Source organism: Vigna unguiculata, chromosome 9 (genome assembly GCF_037176805.1).
Source record: "Vigna unguiculata cultivar grain cowpea cultivar isolate G323 ecotype 2 chromosome 9, ASM3717680v1, whole genome shotgun sequence".
In the NCBI taxonomy this organism is placed as follows: domain Eukaryota; kingdom Viridiplantae; phylum Streptophyta; class Magnoliopsida; order Fabales; family Fabaceae; genus Vigna; species Vigna unguiculata.
The window spans coordinates 5,702,585-5,717,116 of record NC_140800.1 but is presented as its reverse complement, the minus strand read 5'-3'; the positions used below and the strand labels follow the sequence as shown (position 1 = coordinate 5,717,116).

Genomic DNA, 14,532 nt, shown 5'->3' with positions numbered 1-14,532 from the left:
TATTATGGGGATGGGGATGGGATCATGATACCCGTACCCGCCCCGTTGCCATCCCTAATTGGCGAGCCACTCCAGGTACGATATCTCTCTGATATTACCTGTTTCACTCAATTTCCTTATTTCCTCGGTTGTGGCCCTCGCCTTCTTGTCATTGAGTCTCTTCTGCCTCTATATTTTTGCTTTGACCTAGGGGTTAACATTCAAACAATGACAGATCATGTCAAGATTAATTACCAACATGTCTTTCGTGGTCCAAGCGAAAGATACGGGATTAGACCGGAGTACTTGGCATAGCTCAAACTTTGGTTGTTCGTCGAGATCGGCCTCGATTTTTATCTTCCTTCCGAAGGCGATCTCTATCTCCTTCAACTCTCATAAGCTTCAGTCCTTGATGATCGTCAAGGGTCTTGGGATCTAGTTCGGCCTCTTTTGCTCCCTTGGTTGGAGAGTAAGTTTGAGCTATGTTGTTGGCACTTCTCCGCGTACGCAAACTGTTCGTGTAGCATTTGTTGGCATCCTCTTGGTCAAACTTCATGGTAATGACTGAGTCTTCCACTGGAAAATTCATTTTTAGGTGAATGGTGGAGACTACTGCTCTTATCTTGTTGAGGGACGACCTTCTAAAATGTAGGTTATATATAGGGTTGTGTTTACTACTATGTACCTGACCACGATTATTTTTGTTGCCTACTCGTCCGTGAAGGTAGTTCGCAGATCCACGTGGCCTCAGACTTCTACTTGTTCGCCTGAAAACCCTACAAGTACCTTGTTACATGGTTGAAATTGGTCCTTAGGAATTTGTAATCCTACAAACGTGTTCTAGAACATGACGTCGTCAAGCTTCCTTGATCAATCAATACTCGATGCATATTTCTTCTCATCATAACCACTTATAGGAACACTAGGTCATCCTCCTGTGGACTTACGTCTCTCAAGTCTTCTCCCGAGAAGATCAGGTTTGGTTTTAGAAGTGTTGGCTCTATTGTGATTGTCATAATGCTCAAAGCATAGCATTTCTTGGCTGACCTTTTAATGCCTCCTCCTACAAACCCCCCTGATATCGTGTTGAAGTCCCCTAGGATTGGGGTCTCATGGGGACCTCCGACTATCCTTTGCGACTCGAGACGTTATTCTTTGTCCTTTGGATAGTCTGCCTTCATATACCTTCGTAGCAGGCTCCTCTGAGCTAGACTAGTTAATTGGCCCGTTAGGGGAAAACAACTCTCTCTATGTCATGACCATGAGTCTTGTGGAACTTGCACCATGTCGTTGTTTCCTTTCCAAGGAGCTTGTTAATCTCCACGGGAAAGCATAAGTATCTCGCCAACTCTTCATCTTTGAGTAGGCGAGCTTTTAGCTTTGTGAAGAGGGGCAAATGGATCTCACCATCCGCTTCTCGGGTGTTCGTTGGGCGACATAGGGGGCGAACTTATGGTCGACTCACTTATGGGGTGAGGATGCTTCCATTACCTGGTATTACGACTGTCTGCCTTTGTGTTCTAGGGGTGGTCGTCTCTCCTTCCCTCTTTTTCGCTACATTGTTTCATCTGTCTCAATATGGATCGTTGTAACATCCCTACTAGAAATTACTTAATTAAATTAAATAAATAAAACTGGAAATTCAAACGTCGTAATTTATTATTCCCAAAACATGGGAAAATTTAAAATATTTTTCAACACACCATAATTTAAACATAACTAAATTAAGGATATCATTATAAGTTTCAAAATGCCTTCTTCATAACATAATTAAGATAAAAATAGAAATCTCTAGATAAAAGCCTCGTTTAGCCCTATCTCCGTCTTTATTCATCACTAACATCACTTGTAATATCATATGCTTCCGTGTAACGAATCACACTATCATCACCAAACACAAACAGAAAGGGTGAGGTCATAATAAATAACACGCTAGTAAATAATATAAAAGTACACCCAACTATTTGATTGTAATTAGTTTTTGGCCAAGACCTTAAAACCCCAAGGCTTTTCAACCTTCAAGTCACACAAATAGTTAACCTTAGATTAAGATTTATGATGTTCACACGAACCTGCCCGCTCGTGGTCCTGCCTTTACGAACCTCCCCGCTCAAGTCCAGATCTACGAATCTCCCCGCTAGAGTCCTATTCTACAGACATACCCTCTTGTAGTCCAACACATGTGATCCACCAGCTATTTATTTAATTATTTTATTTTTCTAGGGTCTTACATTCCCCCCCACCTTAAAAGATTTTTGTCCTCGAAAATTAGACTTACCAGGAAACAAATGCAGATAGGATTGTCTCATGTGATCCTCCATCTCCCAGGTCATCTCTGAGTGGCCTCATCCCAAAGCACCTTCACCGTCCAGATTTCCTTTCCTCGTAGTTTCTTCACTTGGGAGCTTAGTATCCTCACCAGTCCTATGTTCACCATTAGATCATCCTTAATCTGAATGTCATCTAACTCCAGCACATGTGAATGGCTTGTTATGTATTTCCTCAACTGCGAAACATGAAATACATTGTGCAAATTCGTCAAGTGTGGTGGCAGGGTAATCTCATAAGTTGCGGTGTCAATCCTCCTCAATATCTGATATGGCCCAACAAATCTCGGAGTTAACTGCCTTGATTTGATAGCCTCTCAATGTCAACAGTCGGTGTGACTCTAAGGAAAACATGATCCCTTGCCTCCAATTCCAAAGGTTGCCTCCTCTTATCTGCATAGGACTTCTGTCTACTCTGAGTCGCTCTCATTCGGTCCTGAATGGCTTTGACTTTATCACAAGTTTGTTGTAAGAACTCTAGGCCCAATACTAATGACTCGCCATCCTGATTTCAACATAGTGGTGTCCTACATTGTTGCCCATATAAGGCCTCATATGGCGCCATACCAATATTGGAGTGATAGTTGTTGTTGTACGTGAATTCCACCAATGGAAGCATTTCACTCCAACTTCCCATATGATCCAATACACATGCTCGCAGCAGATCCTCCAATGACTGGATCATCCTCTTAGACTGATCATCTGTTTGAGTGTGATACGCAGAACTCATCCGTAACTGGGTCCCCAAAGCCGCGTGTAGAGACTGCAAAAAATGAGAAGTGAATCTCGGATCCCTGTCTGATACGATGCTAATTGGCTCCCCATGGAGTATGACTATTTCTCTAACATTTAATTCTGTCAGTTTATCCATCAACAACTTCAGATTAATGGCTAAGAAATGGGCGCATTTAGTCAACTTGTCCACTATCACCCAGATTGAATCATGCCCTTTTGCAGCTCTCGGCAAATGAGTCACGAAGTCCATGGCGATGTTATCCCATTTCCACTACGGGATATCTAGCGGCTGTAATGTACCACTTGGTCTCTAGTGTTCAATCTTTGCCTTTTGACACACCAAACATGATGCCACAAAGTCAGGGACATCGATTTTCATTTTGTTCCACCATAAGGACTATTTTATATCCTTTATACATCTTAGTCATACCTGGATGTATGCTAAGGCGATTTTTGTGACTCTCAACCACTTGAGCAAGTACTTATCCACATTACCAAAATTCGCATTAAATGTCATAAAGGCTCCTACTACCCGCATCTATTAAATAATTATTTATTTAATTATTTAATTTTTCTCGGGTCTTACAATCGTCGCTCGACTTCTTATTTTTGTTAACATAACATCGGGTGACCTTATTAGAGACTTGCTAAAAGGCTTGGCACGTAGGCCTTTGACAAATGTTCCTACTAGCATTTCTTCACTTGGGTTGACGAGTTCCATACTTATATAAAAAAACTTGTTGAGGAACTATTTTAGGGTTTCTTTCTGTCGCTGCTTTACGTCAAACCTGTCTACAATCTATAGTTGCTTTGGTTGGTTCACGGCACACCACTCTAAAAAGATTGTGGAGAAAGCAGTGAATGAAGTGATAAAGGCACTGAGAATTTTACTAAACCACTTCAGAACCATGTTGGCCAATGTCCCCACGAACTTCTTGCATCGAACGACGTCATTCCTTTGGATATCAACATTTTTGCCCGAAAAGCCTTGATGTGAGCTTCTGGGTCACATTCTCCTATGAATGGAGACACTTTCGAGATCAGGAAGTGGGGCGATATCAACTCCTCCATGATTCTCCTAGCGAAAGGATGACCTTCCTCCTGCTTTGTATCTCCTCTCGAGCGTTACGATCCCAGAAGTTGTTGTGCTTCCTCAACCAGGTGTGTAGCTCCTTATTGCATTTTTGCAATTGTTCTTGTCGACGTAACGATTCTTCAAGGCGTTGGCGTGACTCCCAGACTCTTTTTGCAACCTTTCACATTTGGCTTCCATCTCTAGTTGGAGTCTCTCATCATCAGCCTGCCACCAAGCTTGTTCTCCTTCCACATGCTTTCGTATTGCTCCATTCCTTGCCTTAAGCTCTCGATGTGTTGCACGACTCGCTCTATAGTGGATGGGTCGCTGCCATTATTCCCGGTTTTCATTGTTGTCATTGTCACGTAATTCTACTACAAGTTGTTTCGGCTTCTCGTTTTACCAGACCCCACGGTGGGCGCCAATGTTCCAATCTCAACTTTACAGTCAACCGACCAGAACCAAAAAATGAATCATACCTCTCTTGAGCTACTACTATCCCTTATAAAGGAGTTTCCTCCATCTCCCTTTCGATCTTCTCGGTCACGGATTATGCACGGACTACCCATCATAACGTCTTTTGACAACCACTTTCCCTATCTCTTTGGGCCGACCTTTTAGGTCACACTTCCATGTATATTGGTAATAATGTAACCAACCTCTTCATGTTGGGTCATGTTCAGCCATATATTGTATTGGCTAAACTTATCATAGGCGAGCTTGTTGGTGTTCTACGACCCATCTTTGAATCTCGATCCGACCAAGTTGATAACAAATGTTTATAAACAACTTGGGTATGTATGGACCACAGACAGCATAGGTTTTATATGCTTAAACTTTCTGGAGATATTCCATGTCTATCAAAAGGGATAAGAGGATAAATCTTCTAATAAAATCATCTTAAAAATCCCTTGAAAAATATGGATTAGGCTACAAAGAAGGCAAAGTTCCTAAGAACTATTATTATGGATCTTCTTAACCTCTACATGAGGTGTTGTTAAGCCCCTAAATACTTAAAAATATAAAAAAATTAAAAAGATATGCAAACTTACTTAACAATAGGACGAAAATCTATGCTTTCGTACCTAAATAGTGAATGTTCACAACACATAATAGGTGAAAGGCTTATGTTTCAAAGAACTGAGGAAGAATAATAAGTCACATTTGAAGGAGTTAATAAGGAAAGATAGCCAATACTGGACTGTATTCATAACATTCTTTTAGTAGAAATTCTTAAACATAATCAATTGAGCATCATTTGCATAATGGAAAATCTTTTTCTGTAAACGACAAGGAAACTTGTACAAAATATTAACTTACAAAATTATAAATAATCAATATTTCGTAAGATTAAAGTTGCTCAAAATTTAACTTACAAATCATAATCAATATCCACCGGGCTAGCTTTATAAATAAGAAACATTTGATTCCTGTTTGTAAAGGGAAAAAAAAAAAAAAAGTGGTAAAATGTGTTTATTTTGCATCTTTCTTGCGATGCTTATTTTCTTTTCAGCTACAACAAATAAAGAACTTGTCATGCATCCTCCTCTGACCATGATCACTAATCCAAGTTCAGTTTCCCAAATAATGCAATGCTCTTCTTGTTCTCTTCTCCGATCAGTGTCTCACTATCAACAAATTACTGTTCCATATTCACAAACTGAGAAATAAGCCTAATGAAAAAACTAAATCAACAAAGCAACCACAAACAATCTTCTACTTCCAGGGTGCATTTTCAAGACTCAAAACTCATCACAATGGAACATATGGGGCACAAACCCGTTGAGCTTGCTGAACATGTTATCATCCCCTTCTCCATATCTGTTGGAATCTTCGCACTCGAAATAGGTCTGAATGTCATCGGGAAACGTGCACGGCACCAACTCAGACTCCGACGCCGCCGTCGATAAATCGGCGGCGGAAGTCATCTCCATCATCTCCTTGAACTTGGACGACTGCAGCAAAAGTCCTAGGGCTGACGTGGCGCCAGAAGATCGAGGCTGAGTCGCCGTCGATTCTTGACTCTGGAAAAAATTGAATCCTTGTTGTTGATTAGAATTTGGGGTAAAGTTGGTCTCAGAATTAGGGTTAGCGTCAAGAACATTAGGGTTCACAGTGTTGTCGTTGTTGTTTGGCTTAAGCCACTTTATGTAGCGGCTAAGGTCGAAATTGGTCACAGCGTTGAGTCCTCGATATTCAATAGCTGCCATGTCGTATGCTGTTGCAGCTTCTTCTTGTGTGGCTGTAAAATTGAAACTTTTTCAATATGATATGAATACTTTGTGTCTACTAAAATTTTATTTAATGTTAATTTATTTTTTTAATATTATAAAGTTCAAATAAAGCATTTTTATATGTAAAAAAAATGACAGAAATTCTTGAAAGAAGGAAAGAAAATAATATTAAGTTATATTAAAATAGTAAAAGAAGAATTGTGAAGTGTTACCGTAAGTTCCGAGGTAAAGATATTTGTTGCCGAAAACCCTGCCAATCCGAGCCTCCCATCTTCCATTATGATGGTGTCTGAATTTCGAAAAAACAATATATTAAAAGTAGGAAAAACAATTTAATAATAAAAAATAAATATAACTATTTTTTTCAATTAAAAAACGATAGCTTTAAAATAATTTTGGATATTAACACCCTTAAAATCTCATTCCCACTGATAAATAAATATAGTTTTAATTCTAATAAAATATTAGGGTTTTGTTCATTTACAATGGTCTTTTTATAAATTAGTAGTAATCTTTAGAGAACAAATTGTTTTTTTTTGTCAATGCTTTTTAAATTTCAAGAAATATAACATTTTTAATTATTTCTTTATTTCTATTGTTATTTGAAAATGGTTTAAAGTTTAAATAATTGTTTAGTGGATACATATGACAGAGAAAAGTTCTCACAAGTGATGACAAAGAAAATTTATATTCATATTTGGTTGAATCTAAAATCAAAAGAAAAAACCATAAAATGACACGAGAAAAGAACAAAACTGACGAAAGATAAAGAAAAATACTGTAACATTATATATTGTAACAAATTTTTTAACGGATTCTGACTTTTTATTTTAGGAAAAATCAGGTAATTCTAGTTATTTTTTTATTGAATTATCAACTTTAATTTTTCAAGAAAAAAAAATAAATGGACTTGAAGTCTACAAGTAATGTTTTTACTTATTTATATGTGAAATCTTCTTATTTCTGATCGATATGTAAATGTTCAAAGTCAATTGTCTAAAGAACGGAACTATGGTTCGTCCAAAGTATTAAATATCGTTCTTTAGATAAATACAAGGTGTTAATAATATTTGAGTTTAGATATTACACTTAGATTCCATTTAGAACAATAAACCCCTCATTTGAGTTTTTCTCTGTAAAAATCCACTACACTATCACTAAAAGGACAAACACATTAAATATTTCTTACCTAAGTCTCATAATAGATTTAGCATGAACTAATATAATATACACTTATATAAAATTACATCGAAAATATAAAAAATAAATGTCGTGAAGAAAAAAATAATAAGAGACTTGTTATTATATTTATATATAGTATTGTATTCCCTCCGTCATTGTTTTCAATAAAGAATTACAGTATTTTTTATGTTTTAATTAACATTTACAAGACATTATTCTTTATTCTACTCATATCTCTATCACAATATATAAAAAAGTTAAAAAAAATAGGTAAAATAATTATAAAAGGACAGAAAAGCAATTACTTTTGTTTTAAATTTTAAAAATTTCCATAAAATAATTTTTTTTTTAAATTGAACACTTAAAAAATAGGTGGAAGAAGATTTTACTTTTATCCCTTTTTTCATAATTTTTTAATTAAAAACGGTTTAGATAATGTTTTAAAAGAAATATAAAAGAAAAGTTTAGAGATAAAAAATAAAGTTTGATCATTTAAAAGAGACAAATAATATTTAATCATAAATGTTAATGCAATAACTTCTTCTATTCATTTTCATCTATTTCTTATTTTGTTTTGTAAATAAAAGTTAAGGAATAAAATAAAATAAAATAATTTAAATCTAATAAAGAAGTGAAGCAGTAAACTGTATCTATCACAATAAACACATTTACAAATTTGTGATATACAACTTCATAAATAACAATAAATAGAAAAATAATTCCCTTAAAATCGCATATTAAATAAATTGGAGGGAATACTACCTTGCAACACCTCTGTATTTAGACACTCCACGAGAAAAGCCGCTGCTTTTCCTGCAATATTTTAATTTTTTTTCTTAAAAAGACCAAAATAAAGGTTTGCTTTTTGCAACAATTAATCGTAAAAGCATAAAAGAAATACGAGTTCAGATTCTTTTTTATTGATTTTTTTTATTATTTTTTGTTGAATATTAAAAATATATTACGTTAATATTTTAAATATTTTTTAATACATTTAAAAATGTGAAAATGAACAGTAATTAATATATTATAAAGATACAATAAAAAATAACACAAAAAAGAACTAGCAGATTGCAAAATAGCTTTTACCTTCTTAATGATCCAATATACTCTTCTCGAGATTGACCCTCCATTTCTTTCACTTCATTCTGGTACGTACATAACTGCAATTTGGTAACAAATATGTTATTTTTTTAATTTTTCTTTTTCTACATTAACACCCCTTAGTCACATTTTTTTTTTAAGTATACTTTTTCTTAAGTGCAAAAAGAAATTTTTCCTCAATTTATTCACTAAACTAAATTATTTTATTATTTCTGATTTTTTTCTCTAAGAATTTCTGCACCCATCATTTTCAACATCCTTCTAACACGTCTAATGATATTTTGGATTCTTTTACAAAAATGGGTCATTTTGACTCATTATTTACAAAAATTGTCAGTTTACTAATTAATTACATGATAGAGTCTATTTATTAATGATTTGACTTTTCTCTATTTATTTTTAACTTTTATATAACTTTTAAAGTTTTATATATATTTCTTTTAATTTTTTTAATAATTTGATTAAAAACATTTTAAATAAAATTTTATTAAAATTTTGATATTTTAAAACTTAATATTTTAAATTTTATTATTACATTTTATTATAAAATTTGATTAAAAATATTAAAAAAAAGTTATTAAAATTTTGATATTTTAAAACTTAATATTTTAGATTTTATTATTATAGTTTATTATAAAATTTACAATAATAAAATTTGATTAAAAATATTTTAAATAAAATTTTATTAATATTTTGATATTTTAAAACTTATATTTTAAATTTTATTGTTTCATTTTATTATAAAATTTACATTAATAAAATTTTATTTAAAATAATTTTAATCAAATTATTAAAAATTTATTTTAAAAAAAATATATAAAACTTTAAAAATTATTATAAAAGTTAAAGAAAAAATAGAGAGGAATCAAATTGTGAGTCAAATTTGCGATGTAATTAATTAGTAAACTGACTCATCTTTATAATAAATAAATCAATACGACCCAATTTTGTAAAAAAACTAGTAAAATCATTAGCAAAGTGACCCGACCATGTAATTAATTAGTAAACTGACATATTTTTGTAATAAATGAATCAAAGGCACCCATTTTTGTAAAAGAACCGATATTTTAACTACTAAATTTTGATAACTTTTCTTTATAATATGAAGTACCATCTTTTAAATGATTTTAAAATATTAAAAATAAAAAAATGACATCAAAAGTTATTAAAAAAAAAATTGTCAAACTTTAATATTTAAAAAATCATTTTTCTTCGACCACTCCGTCTTTAATCCATAGTGCAAAAGTCTTTCCAAAACTGGAAATCACAGTAGAAAACCAACATCAAAATGAAATAGAGAGTGGTGTTTTAAGAGAGAGAGTATACTGGAAAATTAAGTATGGTATCTTGACCCCAGTATTTCAATGCTGCTAAATCGTAAGCGTGTGCTGCAGCCTCTTCATCGTCATAAGCACCTTCAACAACAACAGATTATACTCCATTAATTCTTCACTTTTTCTCCTCCATCATAAGCATCAAATCATGTAATACACACTATTATTATATACACATACCGAGGTACACTAACGTAGGATATGTGAAGAACCATTGCCAAATCCAAAAGGAAACACGTTAGTAACTTCATCAACATAATTACTGCATTAAAAAATATACAAAAAAAAAAAAATCGCATGAAACCTTGTCGTCCTTTCTTGTTCTGCGACTCATTCCAGCAATTCTTGTCCCACAAATGAGCTTCATATCGGCCTGTCCATCGGTGCCTGATCTCGATCAAATAACAGACATTCATAATTAAGAAGTGAATTTTAAAATTAATTTAATAAATCGTATAAAATTGATAAAATGAGATTTACATTCTTTTGTATATTATAAAATCAATTTATCTTTAGTTAACGTAGAACTTCCAACCACCGTTAAATTATAACATGCATTTTATGAAATTATAATATGTGTTAATTATTGTTAGATTTTATAGAGGGGTTTATATACAACATCAATGAGACCTAAGCCCAATCACATAAAGCATTAACATCACTCTCAACTCAAAACATTAAAACAATATATTGATAGGTATTCACTCTTATATGAACTCCACTTTCTCATTTCTATCCAATGTAAAACTTAGACTCACACATCAATTTCTAATCATTATGAATGTCGAGGATTGAAATTAATGAAAGGGAGCTAACCTAGTGACTCCTCTGTATATTGAGCTGCGTTGAGGAGGGGAATCTCTGGGGACACTTCTTCTTGTTCGTTTAACCTTGGTGGTGACGGTGTTGGTGGAGTTAAGGTTGTTGTTGTTGTTAGTGGTTGCATTGGTTTTGTGTCTTGGGTGTTTCCCCATGGAAAGAAAAAGAGAGAGCAGGGAGAAGAAGTGTTTTTGACGGAAGAGAAAAATATGACTAAGTCGTGAAACTGAGAGGGTTTTAAAGTGAGGGAAAAGGGAAAAGGGTTAGAATAGATTGTGCTGGCAATCACAGGGAATAGCCGGCTGTACGGATCGTTGTTTCTGGCCGTCTCCTTAACCGGCTACACTGCTTTGTCTTTACTTCACCTTCGTCTCTCTTCATCAACTTTTTTTTTCCTTTGTTTTCTTCCCAAATAAACAATTATTCTTATTCTTTCTATTCTTTAATATATGTTTATTACTAGATTTCTATATAGTAAAAGAATTTTATCTAACCTCAGAGATGACAGCTTGGTTGGATTATTAGTTAGTTTTTTTAAATTCTAGGGTTTCTGTATGCGTGCCATTTGAATGACTTTAGAAGCATTACAGGATAAATAGTCATTTTGTTTTCAATATTTGTAAAATTTTAGATTTAATTTTAATTTAGTCTTTATTTTAATTAAAATAATCTAATGGGTACTTTTTATTAAATTTACATTGCAAAAATTATCTTCCCAAATAGAAACGATGGTAAATGAACGCAACACAATATTGAAAAACTCTATAATGGTAAATTAATGCAATATGGAAACTCCTTCTTCTTATTAGTCATGAGAGGAATTATACTGATTTTCTAATCCGCACATTCTATGGGTTGTGAAGTTTTTAATATATCTAATAAATTCACGTTAGGTATTACTATTATTTAATGAAGATATTGTTAAAAGAGAAGAAAGAAAAAAATATCAGAGACCGCACTAAACTCATGATAAAATTACATTATATATATATTGACTTTAAGTAAAAATTAAAAATACTTCATTTTCAAAATGTTGAACTAATTTAGTCCCCAATTTTAGAAATGTGTGTATTTAGTCTTTTCAACCAAATTCTTTTAAGTTTAAATGACGTTTCAAACGCATTTCATGACAATATTTGGATTATTTACATCGTTTAACTCATTTTTGCTTCAATGTTAACTGAGAAACGCATTTTAAACGTTAAATAAACTTAACAAAATTTTATAAATTTTGTTAGAAAGACTAAATTTACCCTATTTTGAAATATGAGAGACTAAATTGATCTAAAATTTATAAGAGAAACCAATTTGCAATAATTTTCACTAGAAGTTAAGAGACAAAAAATATATTTAACTCAAGAATGAAAGATAGATAGAAAAAAAAAAAAGAAGTAGAAGAAGAGAACTACAAACTACAAAAAGTTACAAACATGACACATATACTCAAAATGGTTAAATATGTTTTTAGTCCCTAAAATTTAATACAAAAGTGGAATTCACTCTTGTCTTAAATGCTAACACGAGACGTGTTTGACACAAACAAAATTTAACATATATTCATTCATTTTTTAAAGTTTGAGAACCAAAATATATCAAATTTCTAATAAGAATGAATTTCAATTTCACGTAAAATTTCAAGAACTAAAGATATATTTAACTCCATGTTCTGACTCATGCGTTGTAACGTGAGCGGCATTATGGTTTTGTCCGTAAAAAGTGTCTCGAAGGATAGTAAGAAGAATGAGTATTTAAATTGTATTTGACTTCAATATAAAACTATTAGGTAAGATCACATTTACATCAAGTTTATTTATGCTTTTATGATAAACAAGTTATATTAGAAACTAATTGATTGATGAAATACAAAATTTGCTTATAAAATTGCTTAACAAATTTTATTCATCATAATAATGATAATTAGTATTGTTTGTTTGTATTGTGAACAAGAAGACAGATAGTCACGATAAAAAGACGTAACTATTGTTTAAAGGAATTACGTCATGAAAAAAAAATCAACATGCATAATAACTATTGATCGAGTTTGGATTGAGGCTCAGTTAATGGGATGCAACTAAAAGTATATTTTTATTGTATCATGATTCTTAAATATACTTTTTATAGTCGAGCTGCAACTAAAAATTAATTAGCATATGTAATTAATAAATTTTATGTAAAGGTAAATCAGACAATAAATAAGTAAGCCATATTCCTTATAAATTATGAAATAGTAACATAAACTAACACACGTACAAAATTAAGCATTGTAAGTTTTAAAACAAATATAATGTAATACACACGTGACATTTTTTTTAAGAATCACAAAACTTACATGTATTATTAGTGTTGATTTCTAATTAAATTAATAATCTTTTTAATTGATTGATGGGATTTAAGGTATTGATCTAATTGAATGTTAAAGTTTTATAGTGATGCTATGTGAATTTTACTTTAATTATAATTTTATTTTTATAATATGCATCATGCATTGTATGTTATCAAGATGAAACTTTAAATTGGATAAGTGCAATGATGCTTTATCCTTTTTCATCCCACTGAAGACATTTCCTACTTTTTGTCATATTTATAGTTAAAAAAGACATATTTTATTGTGTTAGGATTACATAAGGGATTTTACTGGGGAGATACAACACCAATGAGACCTAAGCTCAACCACATAAGGCATTAACATCACTCTCAACCCAAAATCTTAAGGCGATGAATTTATGGGTCTTTATTCTTATATAGTGCTTCACTCTCTCATTTCTAGCCAATGTGGGACTTAGAATCACACTTGGATTCCTAACAATCTGCTCCTCAAGGATGAGTTCCTTCAACCACATTGGTACATTTCCCCTCCAGCGGAAGCATCCCCAACCACTGAGTACTCCTTGTATTTACTCAAATTTTGGGATGACAAATAAATTTGCTTTTGTGGATATTTTTTGACCTGTTTTTGTGTTGATGGAAAATTCTCACATTAATTAGATATAGGAATGTATATATCTCTTGTCCTCGTCTTTGTACATTATATACCTTTCTCCGTCATAATATCTATTCCCACCATATTTTTATATTCGTTTATATATAAAACTGATATATATATAAAAAAAAAAAGTTGAAGTTGGCTCTTAAGTGAAAATTTTATTAAAAAAGGAATTAAAGCTGCTATTGTGATTAAGATTTTTTTGCACGGTGAATTTGTTACTCCATTAACTATTTACCAAAATTTATAATGTTTTTAATACCGAGCTTAAATTAGTTATATGTGCTTAATATATTACTTAATTTTGTTTTGAGTGCTTAATGAATTATTTTTCTGAATTGTAAAATTTTAGTTTAAGTCCCTAAAGAAGTATATACATTATATATATATATATATATATATATATATATATATATATATACTTTTTCCAAATATTAATCTTTTAATTTATTTCTGAAATATTTTTAAATCCATCTTTTATCTCTGAACTTGTTTTATTTTTATAGTAACAATGAAATATGGTTTTATCATGTAATGGTATGAGCTGTGAATACAAATAATATAAATATTTTAATGCATATATTTCAATAATTAAGATCATGTTTTAATTTGACAAACACAACAATAAGAAAAAAAAGACTAAAAATAATATATTCCATTTTTTAAATGCCCAACTTAATAATTAAAATAACAAATATTCATATATTAATCACCTTATACTTATTTAAGCTATAAAATTATCCATTTTAATAGCTATTAT

General features: G+C 31.8%; 1 protein-coding gene across 1 annotated transcript; it reads right to left on the bottom strand.

Moving 5' to 3' along the window:
* Nucleotides 1–5,570: 5,570 nt before the first annotated feature.
* On the bottom strand, nucleotides 5,571–10,959 carry LOC114164405 (AP2-like ethylene-responsive transcription factor At1g16060). The gene is made up of 8 exons (XM_028049073.2): nucleotides 10,787–10,959; nucleotides 10,275–10,357; nucleotides 10,151–10,159; nucleotides 9,963–10,051; nucleotides 8,622–8,695; nucleotides 8,295–8,345; nucleotides 6,563–6,639; nucleotides 5,571–6,358 (listed from the first exon to the last, which is right to left on the bottom strand). The coding sequence occupies exons 1-8, from the start codon at nucleotides 10,942–10,944 to the stop codon at nucleotides 5,859–5,861; spliced, it is 1,041 nt and encodes a 346-aa protein (XP_027904874.2). The 5' UTR covers nucleotides 10,945–10,959; the 3' UTR covers nucleotides 5,571–5,858.
* Between the last annotated feature and the right edge of the window lie 3,573 nt (nucleotides 10,960–14,532).